Raw genomic sequence first — 22,335 nt, forward strand, 5'->3', positions numbered from 1 at the left:
CTAGAGCTGCACTAAATTTCTTTAGCTTAACGCCTGCTTTTTTTTATAGATTGGTGTCACAACCTTTTTCTTTCTAGGGGCGAACGGCAAAGCCTTTGTGTGTCAAACGTGCGGAAGTAATTGCCGTGGTTTTTTCTCTCAAATGTCTCGCATTTCATTCGCTGTAATTACATTTGTTGCTTTGTTGTCCTGCCACAGCTACAGCTACAGCTTCTGCTTCAGCTTCAGCTTGAAGTCTCTAGTCTGTAGTAGCAACTGTCTAAGTTGTCGCTTGTCAATGGCTTGCAGTCAGCTGTAAAAAATGTAATTTAGTCATTGCTCATTGCAGGCTGCTGTAAAGCAGCTGCCAAGTTTCCAGCAGGAGATTGAATGACAGTGCTTTCTATGGCTACTATGGGTGATTTTGAGTGATTTTTGTGGCACTATTTTAGAGTTTGTGCTTTTAATTTGTGCTAAACAATGTTAAATTGCTTAAATATGTAAGCATATAGGTCAAATGTTCCATAGTACACTGTCGTTAACACTATTTATTCATTTGTACCTTAATTTATTTAATTTATTGCTTAATGAGTTAATGAGTTGTTTAAAAAAGTTGCATAAATGTGCGCATAATTAACCAAATTATCCATAGTACACTCAGCTAGCACTACTTATTAGTTTGTGTTTTAAATTTATCTTAAACATTGTATTATTGCTTACATAATAATGTATTGAGTAAAAAAAATTTATTTGTACGCTATATTAGCCAAATAACCCACAGTACACTGTCGCTGGTCGCGTTGTCATGCGCTAAAAAAAACTTCGATATAACAATGACGCGTAGCAAGTTACTGAAACTATAGTTTTTTATTCATAAAAAGAGCTTAAGCGCCATAGTATGTTGACCTTCCAAGACTTTCGCCCATGTGGCGTGGCATGTGCTTTTTGTTCTGAAGGATTTTAAGCGGCAACCACAGCGACCACGTCATCGTCAACATGTTTCACTGCTTTGTGTGCGTGTGTGTGTGTGTGTCTGGCACTTAGCTTGGCATAGTTGACGCTTACAATCAAAACTTTTGCAATTGTTGTCGCTTAAACACGTTTTGCTGCTGCATAAATTGCGTATACGTCATGTAGTGCCAGATAACAACAACAACAAGCACACAATTTGCACTACGAAAATTAAATTTAATTACAGCTACAGTCAATTAATTGCAAACACCAAGCAATCAAGCCGCTGGCGCTGCTAGTTAAGTTATTTTTAGGCTCATAACAATTTGCATAAATTTAAAGGCGCAAGCTTGAATCAATACAAAGCCGCACACACACACACACACACACAAAAATATTTATACAGCAAGCAGACACAACATAAAAGACACACGTGTTTTCCAAACGAAACGCATAGCTACAGATTTTTTTATAATATTATTGAATTTGCATAAAATCTCAGGTTGCTGTGGGCAACATAAAGTAAGCTATGAAAAGAACTCAAAGCAAGTAAAAAAATATAAAAATTATGCAGGGCTTAAGATAAATATTTACGTTAGCACAAACAAACAAAAGTTCAGTAGTTTTTTGCATAGAAGTCAATTGCTATTAAATTGTTTTGAAAATAAAGTCTTATATGGAAAACACTAGTTTAATTCAAACTAATGCTGATTCATAGCAATTCAATTTGTATGAGTTTTTCACAAACCAAATAATTTCTAATTTTTAGAAATTTTTATGTGAAGCTTGCGCTTATTAAATGCAAATATGTGTAGCTCAGCATTAGCTGCACATAGTACATACAATTAGATTATATAGCTAGATATTAGCATTGTTTCTAGGCCTGACATTTATGTATTAAAAATGTTTTTTATGCTCAACATGACGGCGCATAAGCAAATTGCCTTTGACCAGCTTTAGCTTTATCGCTGTGTGGCAGCACAGTTGGCATTCAAATGGCTAATTAAGTGGCCTAGAGCCATATTACAAATTTTGCTTAATATAATATTTTTTCTTATACACACAAAGCGCACATAATCAAATTTAAATGCGCTTGCGTGACAAACTGCTTACCGCGATTAAGTGCAAATGTAGCCTGATTAATTAAGTAACATTTGTGGCCGTCAAGGCCACAGAGCTTTGGCTATTATAATCTCGCCACATGCTTTATGCTACACACACAAAAAGAGCTGCGGCTTGCTAAAACTTGTGCTTAACCAACGTTGCATACACTTTGTCTCAACTGTGTTCACTTGCTGTTGCGCACTTTGGTGCAACTGTAGCGTATACTTAATATTTGGATTGCTTACACAAAGTGTGCGGCATTAAGTAAAAATGCCATGAAAATTCATTGCAGCTCCGCTGGCGACCACAAAATTTAATTAGCTGCTGCGCCCCAGTGCCATCCAAACAATTAGTGCTGGCAATTAGACAACTGCGGCGACTCTTAACCTTTTAACCAAACAAACAAACAAACAAAACAACATTGAGCCACTTGATTTTGACTTTAAGTTCGAGTTCATAAGCAAAGCCTTTTGCCAATTATTTAATAACCATAAGCGGTAGTCGAATCGTTGCTATAAAATTTTAATGCACAGCTTTTTCAATAATAGCTCTAGGCCCTAAAAAGTTATTTGCAACCAATTGCTTCTTGTGTCTGTGTGTGTGTGTGTTTGTTTTTTTTTATGGTGTGCATAACAAATCATAAAATCCCAGAACATAACGCAACTGAGTGTCAATAAAAGTGTCAATCAAATCAATGGACAGGCAACATGCAGCCATTTTTCAAACACACACACACACAGACGCACACACACGCATACCTATGCGAGCGCCTGCTGCTGCGCCATTTTGTCAACTATTTGTATACACTTTGGCATTTAAAAGTGGCACAGAAAAAGGTTAAACTAAAGTCATTCAGGCAATAAACCAGACACATTCCGGTTCAGCCAAGCAAACTGAGTCAATAGTGTTTTTGTCTTTAAACTATCGAAGCCAAATATTTATGTAAAAGAAACTTAAGCAAATGTTTGCAGAAAATGTCAAATAGATAAAATAAATATTCATATTAGGTATAAGTATAAGTTGAAATAATCATAATATAAGTTTTGGCTTTTGTCTTTAAATGATTTTGTTGTTTATTATTTTGCTTATAGCCTTTAAAATTAAAATTATGAAGCATATATCGAACTCTGTTTTAAATAAAGGATTATTAAATGGGAATTTAATTTAGATTTGTAATTAACAATTACAATTCTTTGTGTATTTCAATTTCTATTGAAAGTTGAACTTAGAAATTACTTTTCAACTTTAATTTGACATATAATCCACTTTAGCAGCTGCTTTACCTATTTCGAATTTAATAAAGTGTAAAACTTAGTCCGACAACTGCAAAATTTCTCAATGAGTATTTTTATTTATTATTATTTCTCACAGCATATATTTTTTATTTATTTGTGGTGCTTTTTTACGCGTTGAGCTGGCTAATTTTTTATTGGCTGACAAGCGTTTACAGCAATGTTATTGCTAGTTCTTGTTTTTTTTTTATAGTATAACTTGGGTCAATGTCTGATTTGTTGTTATTTTAGCCACTGTCAGCTTTTATTTAAGCAAATCGAGCTACAAAACTGCAGCGTTGGCCCTTTTGGCATTGAAGCCACATTCGGCAAGCAAATAAACAAATTGTGTTTTGGTTTCATTTATCAAAATTTGACAACAGTGTGTGTGTGTGTGGACAAGCATGAGTTGAGCAAATAAATCAGTTGCGTGTGTGCTTTAATAAATAAAAAACAAATTCGCTAAGCGACAGTGAGCAGACTTAAAAGTCGCAACAAGGTGTTATCCACACGCACAAACGCACAAAGAGCCAAAGAGCAAAAGAGTGAGACTGAGAGTGAGAGAGCGAGACAGCTGTGACGCCAGCACAGCGGGCCATATATGAGAATTTATTGAGGAACGTGCTTCGTTTGCCAAGACGACGAGCAACGAAAAAAGGAAAAAATCATTCAACTGCGACAAGATTTCAACTAGATATTCGATATTGAATTATGCAGGCAAGTTTGCTTGCCATAAATTTAAGTACATGTGCCTAGTATATGCTTAAAGCCGATTTAAGTTGGAAAATGCAAACAAGCTTAGAAGCCTGCCTGGCTGGCTGGCTGGCTGTCAACTGTTAGCAGCTGCTGCTTGTCTCTCTCTCACTCACTCTCTCGCATAATTTGTTGATCCATTATGTTGCTGCGTTTACTTGATATTTATGCATTTTTCATCAAGCTGCACACACACAAAATGCAAAATAGTTGTGCGTCGGCATTAAACATCAAAGCCACGCGTCTTAAAACTAAAGCCTGCATCGCTCTGTCGCTTGTTTTGCGCTGCAAGCGCTTAAGCCATAAATAACAAAGCGCTAATACAAGGCGCCAAGGCATTAATCGCGTCAAGTGCGGCAAATCAAATACAGACACCAAACAAACCCCCACCCACCCCCGCTGGCTATATCACGGCTAAGACAAAGAAGCGACCCTGCCTTTCTTTTCGCTTTTATATTCGCGCGCCCCAGACACTCCAGACGAGTGGACAGACAGCCGCTTTAATTGCGCATTAATGTTTATTGCTCAACGGAAGTGGCGCCATTTCCCCTATTTGTCGACCCCACTGATCCCAAATCCATGCCACCACCACAGTGCTGTCCGCTACTATCCTGTCTGTCTAACCATTGGCTTGGCATACACTGCCACAAGCGGCAGCAGCTCAGCTCAGTTGTGGTTTAAGTTGCGCTTGTGAGTTTGAAATGACAGCCCCAAAATGTAGGCAACAAAAAGTTTCTACACTTGAAGATAAGTAAGTAAATGTTAAATAATGATTAGTAGCTAGATTATTTTCATCTAAAGGGTTAACTAATGCTTGAACTAAATTTCACTTAATTAGTAATTGTTTACGTTTGCTAATAATCGAAAAACAATTGCAAATAATTTGAGTTCAAATACGTTAAATTTAAAAGAAATTTAAAATAATCCGACTACTTCAAAAGATTATTTTATATTGTATTATCAGTAGTATTTCGTAGTATTATTGTATATATTAGTATTATAATTTTTCAAAATTAAATTCATTGATTGGCAAATCGTAATGTTAATTTAATAGCTATGAATGAGCCTTTTATTGATTTTCTAGCAACATTTTTATAAATTTCTTTATGCTAAGCTTGCCACATAGAAATAAATTTTAAGCAAATTCGCTGCCATTTGAATTTAACTTTCTGCATCATTAGTTTGAGCTTAACTCTCAGTTTCTTGTACTGCAATAATTCAGCTCAGAACTTAATCTCTATTTAAGTGCATACAATGCGCGCTTATCTAAAGCTAGTTTGCTATTTTTATTATTTTTATTTGTTCGGCTTGTACGCTACGTTTTGTTTCATTAATTCGCTATGGCTTTGGCGCGCTGTTTGCTTTTTGTTGTGTGCTCGGTGCTCGGTGCTCTTTGAAATTTGTTTTGTATTTCCTGCTCGACTAAACTCGAAACACTTCCGCCTTGTCTTGACGCAGCAGCGAGCCCGCAATTTATGGTGTTAGTTTGGTTGCGCTATTTCCGGCAGCTTTAAGTTGAAAGCCACTGAAGTGCGCGACAACCTTTTGACCTTTGGCAGATAAAGAGAGCACAGCAATTGGCAGTTGTGTGTGTGTGCGTGTGTGTGTGTGTGTTTGCTTTGATAGCAGGCCGGGGCACGCAATTGACAGCTAAAAAGCTTTTCATCAAATTTTCAAAATTAATGCAAAATTCTATAGTTTATATATTTGGCAGCTAAACGAAATTGTGTGACGTGTGGCGAACATGGCGGATGAGCAACGCGTGTTGCCCAACAGCGTATCCTCGCGCATCTCGCAATTCAATCAGCAAGCGGAACAGCATGCCGAACGTCAACGCATAAATCCGTTTGCTCACTACAACGTGCGGGATGCACCCAAACCGAATTATATAAGAGGCGAGTACGGCCAAGCGCCCGCGGGCAGTTTATCGGAGCAGCGTGCGCTGCAGGCGCAGATGCAGTCGCTGGAGGAAATGCTGCAGCTATGCGAACTCATTGATAATCAGGGCGTGGAGGATGCGCTGCACTTTGGCGCACTATTCGAGGTACAGCAAATTAGGCAAAGAGCTTGCCCAATTACATTTAATTACTCTCGCTTTGTAGCTCTATAACCACATCTCGGATAAGCTGCTGGGCACGCTGCTGTGCGCACGCAAGCACAAGTTCGTTGACTTTGCGGGCGAGACGCTGTTCCAGGGCCGCGACGATGCGCAGCAAGTGCGACTGCTGCGTCCCTTTGACGAGCTGCGCGCGGAGATTTTGCACAAGTTGGAAGATCTGCGTTGCCTGTGCGTCGAGCGAGAGCGAGCACTGGATGATGAGGCAGAGCTGCTCTCCTAGCCAGGCACGTGTTGTGTGTGTATTCACTTCACATTGCTTTCAAGCCTGACCTGACCCACATCAAGTCGGCACGTGCGCTCGTTGCCTAAGCCTTCATTCTTACAGTTAATTCAATTAACATTACTTGGAGAAGCTGCCGCCTGAAGTGCGACCAGCTATAAAACACAGCCGCTTGTCATTGTCGTGACAACCCAAAAGCATAAAGCTCAGCACGCATACGCCATGTGTGTCGGCAGCCAACCAGCTCGACAAGCTGTGATTCCTCAGCACACACACACACCTTATATATGGCCAATAAATTGGTTAGGCATTCTCCAGCTATGCAAATACATAAATTACCACAGTCTTAGCACACACACACACACACACACGCTCACATATATATAACTACTTATGCCTGTATGTGTAGCAAGGCTGCCTTGGCTGACAGACATCAAAAGCGCGTTCGTGTCGCTTCGCTTACAAAATTATTTTTCGTTTTATTATCCGCTCTCCCTTATGTCTATATACATATATATATATATTGTATCTGCTTGTAAGTCATTAGATATATACCCCAGTGCTGTGCACAGTGGTTAAGCAATAGCAAGAATACTAAAGCAAAATATATACCAAAGAATAAGTCACAACAAATCAAACTTGTTATTAATTTAGCGCTGTATGCACTCGACTATAGAAATCTTTAGCTGTTAACATCAGCATAAAGTAAAATAATTACAGTTACTTACAAGGCTGACAACATAATAGTTGAATAATATAGTTCAAGTAGTTTGCATGCTGGACTTACCTGAAAAGAAAATTCAAAATTAAATAATAGATTGAAGCATAAATTGAGAAGTCAATTGTTGAATTGTGTAAAAGAATTAAAATCATTGCTAAGCAGTAAAATGATGAAAATATTTTATAATATTATGGATTATATACTAAACGGTATTATAGATTAAAGCATGTCTTTGAATTAATTTTGTTTTAATTTGAAGCATGCATTATTCAAGGTTTTAACTATGCAAATTTATTTGTACATCAAAGAAGCCTCAAAATTAGTTAACATTTAAAATTTTTTATAAGTTTTAACAAAAAAACACGTTGAAAATATTTTTCTGCGTATTTATTTATGCAATTTTTTTATCTGACGTGATGTCAGCCTCAAGTAATTTAATTAATTCATTTTATTTACTATTTTTTTTTTGTCAGCTGTGCACCACTGTGCACTAAAACTCGCACTAAGGCGGCGCACTGTATGGCGACTAATGTACCGTTGATTTGATTTAACGACGCCTTATTCGAAAGCTGAAAGCGCTACCAGGAATTCTCGCCCCAGCCGCGAATTTTTAAGGGAACAAAGCAGCGGCAGCGGCAGTGGCAGTGGCAGTGGCAGCTTGTCTGCTAATATGCTGCGGCACACGCGATTGCTTTTCAAATTTATGAATGTGAGACTGAGAATTTTGGGGATTGGTTATTGTTTTGCAGCCCTAAAATCAATGTATAGTCTGCCTGCAGGGAGATGCAGACAGAAGGAAAACAAAGAATAATTGCAAGACATGTAAAAATATAAAATATAATTATATAGAAAGGGGGCGACTAAGAATAAACATGTTGGGGGCGAATAAAAAAATATTTTATGCAAATGTTTGGGGTTGCGCAACATTGCGCTCAACTTCCGTTTTGAGAGAAGCAGCAACTCAATGCTGGGGCGGAAGGAAGTAACAGAATGTGAGGAGCTGAGCCACAAACGTATTTGTGTGTAGGTTTTTCAACTGATTGTGACGTAGCTCGGCCAATTGTGCAATAGTCGTCTCTATGCGTGGGCTTTGGCCTTTTTCTTTTGTCATTTGCTTGCTGATCCCACGACGCAACCTTTGTCCAGCTTGGCAACTTGGAAAGGTAAATAGAACAATTCAACATATGCTGTCGGCTAAAGTTTTGACTTTTGTGGCAGCAGCTTGCGTAGCAAACTTTCAAAATAGTTTATGCGCATAAATTGAGCGAGACATGCATATAAATTATTGACATAAGCACAGTTTAAACGCCTTGGTATTCAAATTAACTAAAAACGAAATTATAAACTAAGCTTAAGCATAATATTCGCTATTGCAACGCATGGCGCTTGACTTGGCTACAGTTACCGTCAAAATTGTTGCCTGATTTATGGCCAACAACAACAACTGGGCAGCGTAAACTGAGCAGCAAACTGCGCTTCCGTTTCCGTTTCAGCCAAAGCTGTCGCTGTCTCTAAGCAACTGTCGCAGCAACTTTAAAGCTTTACCGCTTTCTTTATATTTTTAGTATTTCTAATTATTTGACATTGACAACTTTGCAGACCAAGCGATTTATTATGCCAAATCAGTTATTTATACGCCAGCTAATGCTTTTGTATTTCTTTTTTCTTGACCAAGTTTCTGCTGCCAAAATTTATTTTTGTCTGTTTTTTCTCAAGTACATGTGTACATATGAATTGCAATTTATTATAATTTGTTTAAGCGCAACTCAAACCCAAGTTTGGTCGAGTCTCAGCCTAGCAGCAGCCAAGTGGAAAGGTCACTGCGTCATGACGTAGACGATGACGACGATGATGTACCACTTGGCTTGGCGTTCAGACAGGCATAACTGCAGACCAACTTAGTTGTTGACTTGGCTTATTGTTTAAATAACTCAGAACCTTTTGCTGATGCATTTCGTAACGTTTACTCAGCGTTGCATGCAACAGCAATAAATGTATGCTGGCTGCTCTAGTTAAGTCTTGCGTCAAGTTGCCAAGCAACAGTTTGAAGCTTAATTTCGTGAATTTGTTTATTTATGCACAGCTCACAGGTTTAATCAAAATTTCCAACTGACACAACACAGACATACACTGTGAGAAATTAAGTAAACAGACAAAGGAAAAAAGGACGAAGAGTTGATAGTTTTTGGTTTGAATTGTGTCGTTAATGATGAATTTCGATAACAACAGCTTATCGATACACATATGTATAACATTAACATGAACTGTAAAGAAGCATAACATAGTCTGTAAGTAAACAGATCGTCGCTTCTTGACTGTAATAAAGTGAACTATTGCGAGCTTCATTTAAGTTAAACTTAAATGTCCTACTACAATATGAAATCTAAAAGTAAATATATATTATTTAATTATAAGAATAAAATATTCCATTTACTCTTCAAAACTGCAATATTTACTCAGTCGGAAGTTCACTTGGTATTGAATTTAAGAATATTTGGAGTAAACTATTTCATACTTGGTTTAAAAAATCCGAATTTATTAATATTCGAATTGAGTTCGTGCATTTTTCGCTGTGCAGCATTTAGTTATCTACTTAACAACTCAAGCTGTTTAGTTTCTCACAGTGTATTTACACATATTGTGTTGACTTTTGTTTCGAGCGTCTGCACATTGTCACTGCATTTCAATTTCCAACGCTAACGCTAACTGTTTTGCCAAAATGCTATTTGACTAACACGCCAGCCAGAAAGACAAACTGTCAATTTGTTGTTGTTGCTACTTTTTTTTACAGCGCTTGCAAATATAAATTTTGTAGCAGACTGAGGACTGCAACTGCTGCTGCTGCTGCTGCGTTCAAGTCAATTTTAGCTGCTGTCGCTTGGCTTGGGGACAAGTTAGATAGCCAAGTTTATATAACACGCATTGAATGTGTGTGCAGCTCAAGTTGCCGACACGACCTCAGCTTGGGGCTGTAAATCTCGCACTTGCCGCAGAGCAGAGCGATGAGTATTGAGTTTTCGATTTAGTTTTTTTTTTTTTGGTCTGCGGTCAGTTGCCAATAAATTCGTTACCAGTGGGTGTAATGACTCCCAGAGTGCAGAGTCCAATTAATTGCGTGAAATGACATTTTGTATCCTTTTGGTAAATGTCAAGGTGATTATTCGTTCTGTCGCTCACTCCAAATTAAAAACTTAAAATGACATTAGTAAGCAGCAGCAGCAGCAGCAGCTGGACTAAAAATAGCGACAGCAGCTGCGAAAATTTCGCACATTCATATCTCGTTTTTTGTTATGCCACGCACATGCCAAAAAGTCAAGCAACAAAAAAAGGCTACAGCCAAAAATCATTTGGAATTGTTGCTGTTGTTGTTGTTGCGCATATAAAAGCACTTGAAATTGCCGCGCAGACAATCAAACTTGTGGGCGCCACGCAGACAATAAAAGTAACTAAGAAATTTATATACCATAGCAGCAGTAGCAGCAGCATTTGAATTGCAGCTGAGACTGTCCAACTATAGTACACACTTCAAAGGTCTCTATAGATTAATAAAAGCTGAATAAGTTAAGCACTTATAATAAATAAATATATGTGCCACTGAGAAATGATTTATTGCGTATTTAAGTTTATACTATAATTTCTATAATTCCTATAACTTTTATAAACCTCATAAATCGCTTTGTGGAATGCTTTGCTTATGAATTTCAATTTTTAAATTGAATCAACCAAAATTTTGATATCATAACTTGCCCTACAATTTTTCAATTGAATTTTGCTTTAGCATTACTTTTGACTCTTTCAAATTTTGTTAAGTGATATATTTAACTAAAGCGCATTTCATAGTTGAGCGCGCTTTCTATTCTTACACTTAGTTCAAAAACTGTCAGTGGCTGAAGTTTCTGACAAGGCGAGCAAGGTTCACTTAAATATATTTGACTCGCAGCTTAGTTTTTTACAACTCGCTACACTAACTTCATTTGTTTCGCACTTAAATATGGCATATTCGCTTTATTCTTATGCTTTACCCAACTCACATTTAAAATGCAGTTGGCGCTAACTCTTTGCGGCCCACTAAGCCACACACAAAAGCTTATAAAAGCTGCTAAGGCTTTGAATGTCAAATGCGCAATCAAAAGCAAGAAATTCAACTCAAAATTAATATAAAAATGCGTCAAAATCAACTTTTGTATTGAATTTGGCTGCAAGTTTGTCGCAAAAGTTGGCAACACATGGAATTGGGATTTGCTGGCGCAGCCAAAAAAATAAAAATTATATATGGCAAGCAAATACAAAGTAGACTTGGCTTTAAGTAACAGACAAATACAATATGCAAAGTATTTGCAATGTTGACAGAGCTTGCTCCTTACTCTAAAAGTTATAAACACAATGTAAAGGATTTGATGAGCACTTGAATTGAGCGAAGCGGCAGCATAAAATATAATTTGTACTTAAGCTGCTTTTGAAGTGTCTGACTGAGAGAGAAAACACAAAACTTTTGCCAGCAAGACAAACATTTACTTAAATGACAAATTATATATAAAAAGTAATAACATTAGTATGCGAAAGTAGCATCGCTTAGTTGTTATTGATGTAGGCTTGTCAAATATACTGAGCAAAGTTTACTGAATGAATTACATTTATTTTAAGCTTACAATTTAAGCTTGGGGAGTGGGGGACGAATAGTTGAGTTTTGTCACTTCTGAGAATAAGAATGAAGCAGCGTCTTTTAATTTTATTTTAAAAATTCATGAATCCTTTTCAAGTGAGTGAGTTAAGTTCAGTATAAACAATAATGTAATACAGTGGGCATTCTATATAAGAAGATAGAGAAGAAAGCTTAAGTTGTTTATAATGCCGCAGCAACAATTAATTAATTTCTAATGAAATTGTTAGGCTGCATTTAAGTTTAAGTCTAACGAAGCTTTGGTTTTGTAGCTGTTGCTTATATCAACTGCTTACTGTACTTAAACGAGCACCAGCTTATCTGTTCTAGCTAATGCTTTGCCTTGTTAGTTCTCTTTGAATTTCACTTGCTTATTGACATTTTAAAGTTTCAATATACCGCACAGGAAACTGACAAATGCAGGCAAACAGCAGCGAGACGATGTTGCAACTATAAGAAATCTGAAACTTGTATTAAACTTAATTTCCTCAACTGACCCGCACAGCAGCAGCAGCAAAGTCACTTTGACTTTGACGAGCCAATTGCAGCAGCTAAACTATAGGGGAGTCGTCTCTCTTTTTTGAAATTGAGGTCGTTGTTTGCCTTGCCTTGCTTGATTTCATAAAAGTTTATTGCTTAAGGTAATTAACTTATAAATAGGCAGGCCACTTTCACTGCCTGCGGCAGCTGTGCAACAATGTTGCAAGTACATTTTATGAATGAAAATATAGTAGCTGGCAACATGGCGCATGCGCTTAAGTTGCAGCGTCTATATTTCAATTAGAGCAGCCAAAGCTAACGGAATTTTCATTTCATTTTGTTGGCCAGCCGCGCAGTCGACTGGCAGCGTTCACCGAGTTCGTGCGCAACGTGTGTGGCAACAACGGTGTGGCAACCATATAAATGAGTTGACAAATCTACGGCGAAAGTTGCGTTTAAAAATATCACTTGCAATTCGCAGAGAGTGCCACAGAGAGCGAGAGCGAGAGCAAGCTAAAGCAATTATTTATATTTGTTGTTTCATTTGTTTATCAGTTTCGAAAGTGCAATAAATACGCGTTGTCCAAAGTAATTTTTAATTGGCAGCGCTCATAAAATATAACAACAAATAAATGTGTAGCGCCAAATGCCAAAAGGATATATATAAATTTTATTTATAAATAAATACAATAAATTTCAAGCAAAAACTGTGCGCAAAATAAAAATTAATTAAGGAAGAGAAGAGTTCGCGGCAAATCTGAAAATTCAATGCAACAACAAACGAAACGCTAACAAATCTGTTAAAGATCAACATATGTGTATATAGCTGTGTCAGTGTGTGTGTGTGCTTAATATAAAATTTAATAAATACACGCATGCTTGTAAATTACCTGTAAAAAAATCCCACGACACTCGTCATTGATGGCTGAAATTTTTTAAATGAAATATGCACAACGCCCGGGGGGACAACAAATGCTGCAACTTCCACAAGCTCTCGAGGCATTAAGAATTAAATTCCCAAGGTAACTGCATAAATCGTCATAAACCTATAAAATATGTAACCCCAAAAAAAATGAATGTGCATGTTTTTCTCTTTTATCAGCTTAAAAATGTATTTAATTTTTAAGTGCGCGTTTTTTATTGCTGCTGCTCTGTTGTTGTTCAAAACGAAAGTTCTTAAGATCTGTCATTGTCGATAAGCAGTGAGCATAATAAAAATTATTACGAGTTGTGTACTGACGACTGTGGCTAAGACTTGTAACAGTTACAGTTGGCCTTACAAAATTCACTTAACCTTTATGAAAGTGAAACAACTGTTTTATGTACTTTACACCTGAGACATAACATTTTTAATGATTATGCAAATGTCGCTGATAAATTAACACAAAGCTAATGCTGTGATCAGAATTATGTGAGCATGGAATCCATTTACTGGACATAGCTTTGCATTAACTACTTAAGAAGCAGCAACACAGAAAAGTGAAAACAGCAACGCTTAAGTGAAATTTAAACAAGTTTAACTTACTCTTGACATTTATAATGAGCTAAAAGGGTTAAAGCAAACAGTCGCACATTATTGTCTTAAAGCTTTGAGTGTTAATACAAATAAATAAATAAATCAAATTCTAAACTTTTATATACTTATTTATTCTAACTGATTTGATTTGCTTTTGTTGATTCAAAGCGTAAAACTTTATTTCTTAGTATTGGCATTTACTACATGAATATGAAATTTGCAATTTGCTAGCCTAAGCCTATCAAATGCATTTGCAAAGCTTCTTTGACTTGCTTGCAATTGTTTGTTTTATTAACTCAACTATTGTCAGTTGCTGCTAAGATGAGAGGCTTAAACATTTATTTAATTGCAATTCTATTGCTCATGCTTTGCTCACAGCTTTGCAAGTGTGATGACCCACGTCGTCGTGCTCGGAAAATATCTAAAAAATCTCCGGAAATATCTGACAAATCTGAAAGTCTTGACGTTGATAATTATGATTAATTAGTGTTAAATAATAAAATTTAATACAAGTTGAATGCAGAAAAGTTGTTTGAATTAAATTGGAAAAATTTATGATAAGTAGCAAATACAATAAATTCAAATTCAATGCAAAGAAGCGATGCTTAAAGATTTCTTTGTGTTAGGAAATTTACAGCATTTAAAGCTTATCAAATGCATTTGCCAGGCCTTGGCTTGAAACTTTTTGTTGTATTAACTATTTACTAAAAAATTTACAATCAAATGTAACAATGCAAGGATTTCAACTAATACTTTTATTAACTAAAGTTTTATTACCAAAGTATTGTCAGATTTATTTAATTGCTACTTTGTTGCTGCTCTTGGACACAATAAAAAATTCTTGAACTCTTAAAGATATTAATCAGTTTTATGACTTATTAATATTTAAGGCAATACTAAAGTTTTTTAATAAATGTGGCAATTAAATTCAGTTGCAGCTCACAACTTTCATAAGCAAATAGACGCTGCGCTGCAGTTGGAACAAACGGCAAAGTCTTTTAGCTTTGGGTTAAAAGAGAAAAAGTTAGAACATGTGAGCAAATACTCAGCCAAAGGTAATGGAATATTTCGGCTGCAGTTATTTACACTCACGTGCAATATATTTGTGGCAAGTGTGGCAACAACAACAACAAGAAATTTAGACAGCGCTATGTTTTGTGTGGCTTATGGCTGTCTGCTTGAGTGCTGAGTGAGCTGCAGTTGCCACTTAATGTGGCAATGATTAAGTATACGCAGCATGTTACAACGCATATCGCATTGCAGGCTGCCCAGCCAGCAGAGCATTTACATAAACAACAACAACAAGCTGACTGAGTGTGCAAAAAAGCAGGCAAAATACATTAGGCAGACTGTGAGACAGACAGACGAACAGTCAGTCAGTCAGTGAGGCAGGCATGTTTTAGACAAAGGCACTTAAAAGGATAATAGACGCACTGAGGCATAAATCAGCTGCTTTAACACTAACACATGTGTGTGTGTGTGTGTGTTAAATTGCTCGCCGCACCTTCATTGAGCCGTTGCAATTATTTTATACAGTCCTTCAAATATGTAAATTACCAACACGCGTTTCAACTCAACATTGTGCTGCAAAAAAAAATAAATAAATATAAACATATTTCAGCATATGCTTATTCTTTATTATATCTTAGCTAGCGCTCTATATGTTTGCTTTGCTTTCAATGCGAAAAAGCCTTGAAACTGTCAACTAAAAATAAATCGCAAGAGACTTTCTACGCTCTCTCTCTCTCTCTCTCTCTCTCTTATGTTCAGCGCTCGCCGCTCTTGCTTATTATAATTATAATTTGTCTGTTTTCGACTATGCTCAACTTGAAATTCATATGTTTTTTATTTCAATTTTATATACTACTGAAGCTGAAGCTCGCCGCATGCTTTTAGCATGCTATAAATTCTATAGACCAATACTTATACACTTAACGAGGCATTCATAAATTACACACACACACACACAACAATAGTTTAATATATATTAAACACAATAGCAACAGCGATGCGAGAGCTTAGCAATTTTTACAGCTGAACATAAATTAATTTACTTAGCCACTTTAATTAAATATAAAAGAAACGCCAAAAAATGTCAACTAATATATAATATAATTTTATAGCAAAAGTTGTGTGCAAAGTTTAATTTGTGCAACTTTTTTAAGCGCTAAAGTTGCGTCTAAGTTTTAAATTAGATTTGCGGCCAGCGCTATATTTAGTCAAATATATTATAATGACCCAAGCTATAGAGTAAACACGCGTTGTATACAGAAATCTCAATCGACAAGCTATAAAATCTATCAACATAAATAAATGCAAATTGCTGCACCGCAAGCCACAAACAAAAATTTTAGTGCAATTGTTTTAGGCACCGCAAGCCGCAGCACATATAGTTGCTATATAGACTTTAAGTTGTAAATAATGCATGAGCAGTTTGCAGTTCATTGATGCGAGCTGTGCTACTTACACTTACACAAACAAATATTTAAAAATTAATCATACGCCGAGGCGGCTTTGTTCGCTTGCCATGGCACTATATATAAGCGATATATATAAAAGCACATGCCAAAAAAATACAAACCAATATGAAATGCAGACTGTCAGTCGCCTCGTTAGCCGGCTATAGTCCAGTTTGTTTTTTTTTTAATGGAAAACCTTTGGCAAAGCTGTAAATTGCTTTCTAAATAATTAAGTTCAATGTCATTTTAGTAAAATGCAACATTAATTGCAAACTATTGTCAACGCGTTGGTTGTTGACTTCAGACATTGCAATTGTTGCTGCTAATGACTGCAGCTGGGCTGCTGGGGCGTATGTGTAATATATGCAAAAGCTCGTTTTAAGAGCGACGCAAACGCATCACATTGCTTTTAATTATCTTGTTATTAAATCGTAATTAACAAATGCTGTTGCTCTGTACATGTTTTTAAGCCCACACAAACATAATTTATGACTAAAGTAATTTAGTGTAAGGCAATTAGGCTTGTGCAGCAATTAGTTTTGTATTTTGTATTATTAATTGTTGCTGCACAGATAAATTCTGTGCGGCATTTAAATGCTAAAGGTTAAAGCCTTGATTTGCCAACTTCGAACTTGGCCAAAACGTGTTCAAGTGTGTGTCATTTTCACTGTCAGGTGGTGCACATAAAAAAGTGGCCAACAAAAAAAGGACGCACATTAAACTTAATGGACATAATAATTGTTGGCCTAGAGCTTGTACAATGTTGCGCACACTAATTGCGCATTAACAAACACAACAAGTTTGTTGAGCAGTGTAACAGCAGCTGGTTCACAATTTACTGCATATCACGCATACGTCGTGTGTGTGACTCAAATCAGCATTATAATAGCTTGTAATTTATATATCGATTCAATAAAAACCGCTGTCTGCTCAAATGCATAAATATTTCACTCGCGTGTTTGCCTAATTGATGGGCCTTAAGTAGAACCAACGACGACTGCGCGTGAAATTCTTTGGCCTGGCTGGCACTTCACTTTGATTGATGTGTGAAAAGGTAGGCATTAAGTATCTTTTTCGTCGCTCGGCATTTACAGACGTCAACGATTGTTGAGGCGTAAACAAATTAATTGATTAAGTGCGCGTTTTACTTCGAATTCAATTTCGAATTTGATTGACAATGCTGCGAGTTTTATTAAACAAAATACCACAAACTTGATTAAAGTTTATAACTTAACAGCTTAAAGCAACAATAGCGCGCTCTTTAACAATATTTAAGTTCCAACTTTGTGTAATACGAAACTTTTGCCAATCTATTAATGAGCTGAGTTGCTGTAGCAACAACAACGCAGAACTCACCGCATGTAACTTTAGTTGCAACTTTAAGTTGCGCAACTTCTTTGGTTCAACTTTTGTGCTATAAATAGCAAGCAAGCAATTAATAATATGGGCAGCTAATTGTGAAATGTTGACAAACTTTTCGAGCTGCGGAAGTGCGCGGCATGTACCGTTACTTGACCAACTGAATAGCATTGCTAACATTTTTCATTTCCTCTTTTGCAGTTTCTAAACTGTCAACGACGCACAAATTGAAGTTGCAAAACTAAATGCATTGAGCCCAACAGCAGCGTTTGGAGCACATGAGCGAGGTGGGCGTAATGCCACCGCCGGCGCCAGCTGAATACGACTGGGCACCCATAAGTGTGGAGCAATTTCTGGCGAGTGCCACGGGACAGGACGAAACCGCGCGCTATGAGTTAACCGATCAACTGGGCAGCACGCTGGCGCCGCTGCAGAGTTTATACTTTAATAGTAGCAGCGCAGGCAGTGGCGGCGGCAGCGGCGGCAGCATCGACATCGACAGCAGCCATAACTATGCCACATTTGGTGGCAATGCCACGCACACGGATCTGTTTCCGGACTACGATGACATGCTGGGCGAACCGAATTGGACGCGCATTTGCGAGCAGGTCTACAATCCGCACATAGAGAATAATCGCATCGAGTTCTGGGTGTGCGGTGTGCTCATCAATATCGTGGGCATACTCGGCATACTGGGCAATGTGATATCGATGATTATATTGTCACGCCCACAGATGCGCTCGAGCATCAATTACTTGCTCATTGGCCTGGCACGCTGTGATACGGTGTTGATTATTAGCTCTATGCTGCTGTTTGGCATACCCTCCATATATCCTTATACAGGACACTTCTTTGGCTACTACAACTACGTGTATCCGTTCATATCGCCGGCAATGTTTCCCATTGGCATGATAGCGCAGACAGCGAGCATTTATATGACCTTTACGGTGACCTTGGAGCGCTATGTGGCCGTCTGTCATCCGCTGAGAGCGCGCGCCCTCTGCACTTACGGACGCGCCAGAATCTACTTTATCGTCTGCGTTTGCTTCGCTCTGGCCTACAACATGCCGCGATTCTGGGAAGTCCTGACCGTCAGCTACCAGCTGCCCCACTCGGACGTTGTGCTGCACTGTGTGCATCCCTCGCCGCTGCGGCGCAACCCTACGTACATCAACATCTACATACACTGGTGCTATCTGATAGTCAACTACATCATCCCGTTCCTCACGCTCGCCATACTCAACAGCCTCATCTATCGCCAGGTGAAGCGCGCGAATCGCGAGCGTCAGCGCTTGTCGCGCTCAGAGAAGCGCGAAATCGGCTTGGCCACCATGTTGCTCTGCGTCGTCGTCGTCTTCTTCATGCTCAACTTTCTGCCGCTTGTGCTGAACATCTCCGAAGCCTTCTACAGCGTCATCGACCACAAAGTCACCAAGGTGTCCAATCTGCTGATCACCATCAACAGCAGCGTCAACTTTTTAATTTACATTATCTTTGGCGAAAAGTTTAAGCGCATTTTTTTACTCATTTTTTTCAAACGACGCCTGAGTCGTGACCAACCCGATCTTATACACTACGAGAGCTCCATATCGAACAACGGCGACGGCACCATGAACCATCGCTCGTCGGGACGCTTCTCGCGCCACGGCACGCAGCGCAGCACAACGACCACCTATCTGGTCGCGACGGGCGGCAGCGGCGGAGTCAACGGCGGCGCCAACAACGTGCGCTTAACCCAAGTCTCCGGCTCGCCGGGCATACTCAAAATCAAACGCAATCGTGCGCCCTCACCGGGTCCGGTGGTCTACTATCCGGGTCCGCGCGAAATGCAACGCTCCATGTCCACCACCAACAGCTCGTCGACGAACAACAACACGGCGCTGGGACTCGACTGGACAGTGGACAGTGCTAAAAAGCTGGGCCACGTCTCGTCGGGCTTTTAGTTTAAGTCGTAAGCGTTAAGTCATAAGCCATTGTAATTTATCTAGACAGCTAGTCATACTCGAATAACTAACTATATAACTGTATAATTATGCATATTGTTAGTATCTAAAGCGCGCTAAGCGACGCATTACTTTGTGATAAGCGTTAAATGTTGCTCTTTGCTCCCCCCTTCTCTTTAAACTCTAGAACAGTCGAAAGTACAGCAAAGTCTTTAGCTCAGTTCAGTATTTTAATCATGTTTTAATTTCTTCATGCAATTCGCCAACACTAGTTGGCCCCAGCTATTTATCCAAGTCGCTTTAAACTTTAACTAGAGATTTTATGCATAAAAGACTGACTCCCAGATGTGCAGCAAATAGTTACAATTACTTTAACTATTAATTAAAGTAGCGAATTAGTCAACGAATTTCACATACTTTATCTCTTACATGTATGTCCATAGTAAATATCTATATAAAGGTGAAACTGTTGCATAATTAAATGTCTTATGTCTACTCTATATATATACGCTATAGCTAATCTTAACTTAGTTTAAATTCGAAAGCAAAGCATTAAATCCGTTACGTCCTCGCTTCGTGATATTTTTAAGCCAACAACAACATTATGAGCGCATAAAAAACACTTGATTATTACATTTGTTTGAAGTGCAAAAGGTTTGATGAGTAAAACAATTGATTAAAAATTCTTACACAGACTTTGCTGTACTTTGTTGAACCCTTTTTCGCTTTTAATTTGAGCTGCTCAATCAATTGAATTTTTGCACTAAATTAAGCTTCCAACTTCTGTTTCTGTTCCAGTCTATTTCTCAAAGTTTAAGACGCGCAGCGTGCCCAAGTTTTATTTATTAGTGTGTCCAGTCTAGCTTTTGTTGCTTTTTTTTCTTATTTTTTAATTAAAGCGCATTTTTTTCAGCACACTTGATAAATGATTTTATTTTGCTTTGCGCCTCAAACTTTGTTTCATTTGCTGATTGGTCAGCTTTTAAATTATATAGCAAAAGTTTTTGCTTGCTTTTTGTTTGTATTTATTGTTATCGATAGCAGTTCATAATTTTTATTTTATTCTCGCCGGATTTGGGTTCACGTTGCAATATGTCAAGTTGTCAGAAAAGTTGTAAAGTGAACTTAAAGTTGGTTTAACAAAAGGCGCGGCAAATGCGATTAACTGTGGAAAACTCATCTTCAACTCAACTCAAGTAGCAAACTTTTGAAAAAGACATTTTCAGGTGTTCATAAATTGAATTACAATTAATTTAACTTGTTTACCGCAGAAAATTGTTGCAAATACAAAAACTCTTGTTGTAAATATTTAATATATATACTAAATAGCTAATGCAAAGCATAAATACCGCATACAAATTGAATTTAGCTTTAGTAACTAGTTTAGTTTTAATTGTATAAATATAAATACTAAATGCAAGCATCAAAAATTCAATATTTGCTCTACCAAAAAAAACTCAATAAATATAAATATAATATATATAATTGAAGAACTGAAAAAATTGCATAATTAATTTATAGACAGACACTAAAACTAATGAGCGTCGACTAATGACCACTTACCATTCAATTTAGCAAACAAACTGCCATACAAGCGACATTAGTGTGAGGCGGCAGTGAGGCCCAAGCCCAAAGCCTGTGCAAATCTCAGTTAAACCTGACACAGGTGGAAACGCCAATGACGACAGTGGGGGGTGGGAGCTGTCTGCAGGAGCTTTGAGTATTTGCCTATGCTAAGCACGTTGGGTAAGAGTGCAAAGTTTATGTCAACGATTCGATGCTGGCACACAAAAGGAATTTAATAATAATCATAAGATGTAGCAAACGCACAAGGCAAACAAAAGCAGCAGATCGACTGCTTAATACGCTGTAAAAAGCCAACAGCTTAGCATAGACAGACTGCTCGATAAGCTGACAATCGAAAGTTTCATTGATCGCTGCTCAGTGATCTACTGTTAAATACGCTGTAGCAACTTTACATAGCTTTAACAGACTGCTGCTCGATAAGCTAACAATCGATAGTTGTGCTCGCTGATCGCTGCTAAATGATCTGCTGTAATAAGCGAGCAGCTTAGCATAGCTTTAACAGACTGCTGCTCGATAAGCTGACATTCGATAGTCGCGCATACCCGACGAGCTTATCGTTTTCAGTTAGCATAACCACTGCTTAGACTTGCCAAGTGGCCTGCCCAGGTGCTAAAGCGCTGCAATTGAATTACGAGCGAGACGTGAGCATAACAGCTAAAGAGCTTAAATGCCAAACTATGTTGTGTATGCAATGCGTAACTAATTAAAATTGCTTACATAATGTATGCATATAAATATGCTAGGGTTGCCAGCAAACAGAATTTCAGAGCAGCTTGCTTTTTGTCAGCCAAAAGTCGCTTGGCTTGGCTTTTGTATTAAAGCAACATAAATCAACCTTAAGGATAATCTTAACACGGCAAAAAGCAGCAGCAGAGTGGGAGTGAGAGTGAGAGACAGTTGAGTTATTTTTGGGTGTTGATAATTTTGTGTGTGCTGCTGTCTAAACAGTTTGATGTGTTTTTAATGCTTGCAAAGCTTAACGCGCTGCTGCTTGCTGCTTGGCCTTTGACAAATGATGTAAGCTGCAGCAGCTTAGATCAACAATAAGAACAACAATAAGAGAAACTGTTGACCCCATGATGATGTTTGCTAATTAATTAGTTGCCTTTGTCAGCTACAAGCTTCAAATTTAATTAATGTTTGCTATGTTTAAGTTACTTGCAAACTACAAACAAAGCCAAAGCGCGTCGCTTTTTGCTTTTGTCAAAACTTG

General features: G+C 37.8%; 2 protein-coding genes across 2 annotated transcripts; both read left to right on the plus strand.

Moving 5' to 3' along the window:
- Nucleotides 1-5,688: 5,688 nt before the first annotated feature.
- LOC108600055 (actin-binding Rho-activating protein) lies at nt 5,689-7,021 on the plus strand. Its single transcript, XM_017987402.1, has 2 exons — nt 5,689-6,102; nt 6,161-7,021. Exons 1-2 carry the CDS (start codon nt 5,803-5,805, stop codon nt 6,395-6,397), a joined length of 537 nt encoding a protein of 178 aa, XP_017842891.1. The 5' UTR covers nt 5,689-5,802; the 3' UTR covers nt 6,398-7,021.
- Nucleotides 7,022-13,028: 6,007 nt separating this feature from the next.
- Nucleotides 13,029-20,799, plus strand: LOC108600052 (FMRFamide receptor). Its single transcript, XM_017987399.1, has 2 exons — nt 13,029-13,280; nt 17,794-20,799. The coding sequence occupies exon 2, from the start codon at nt 17,871-17,873 to the stop codon at nt 19,533-19,535; it is 1,665 nt and encodes a 554-aa protein (XP_017842888.1). The 5' UTR covers nt 13,029-13,280; nt 17,794-17,870; the 3' UTR covers nt 19,536-20,799.
- The last annotated feature ends 1,536 nt before the right edge of the window (nt 20,800-22,335 follow it).

This window comes from Drosophila busckii, chromosome 3L (genome assembly GCF_011750605.1).
Source record: "Drosophila busckii strain San Diego stock center, stock number 13000-0081.31 chromosome 3L, ASM1175060v1, whole genome shotgun sequence".
Taxonomy (NCBI): Eukaryota; Metazoa; Arthropoda; class Insecta; order Diptera; family Drosophilidae; genus Drosophila; species Drosophila busckii.

Coding starts and splice junctions, on each gene's coding strand:
- LOC108600052 (XM_017987399.1), top strand. CDS start 17,871: ATGAGCGAGGTGGGCGTAATGCCACCGCCGGCGCCAGCTGAATACGAC.
- LOC108600055 (XM_017987402.1), top strand. CDS start 5,803: ATGGCGGATGAGCAACGCGTGTTGCCCAACAGCGTATCCTCGCGCATC. Junction 6,103..6,160: donor ACTTTGGCGCACTATTCGAG/GTACAGCAAATT, acceptor CTCGCTTTGTAG/CTCTATAACCACATCTCGGA.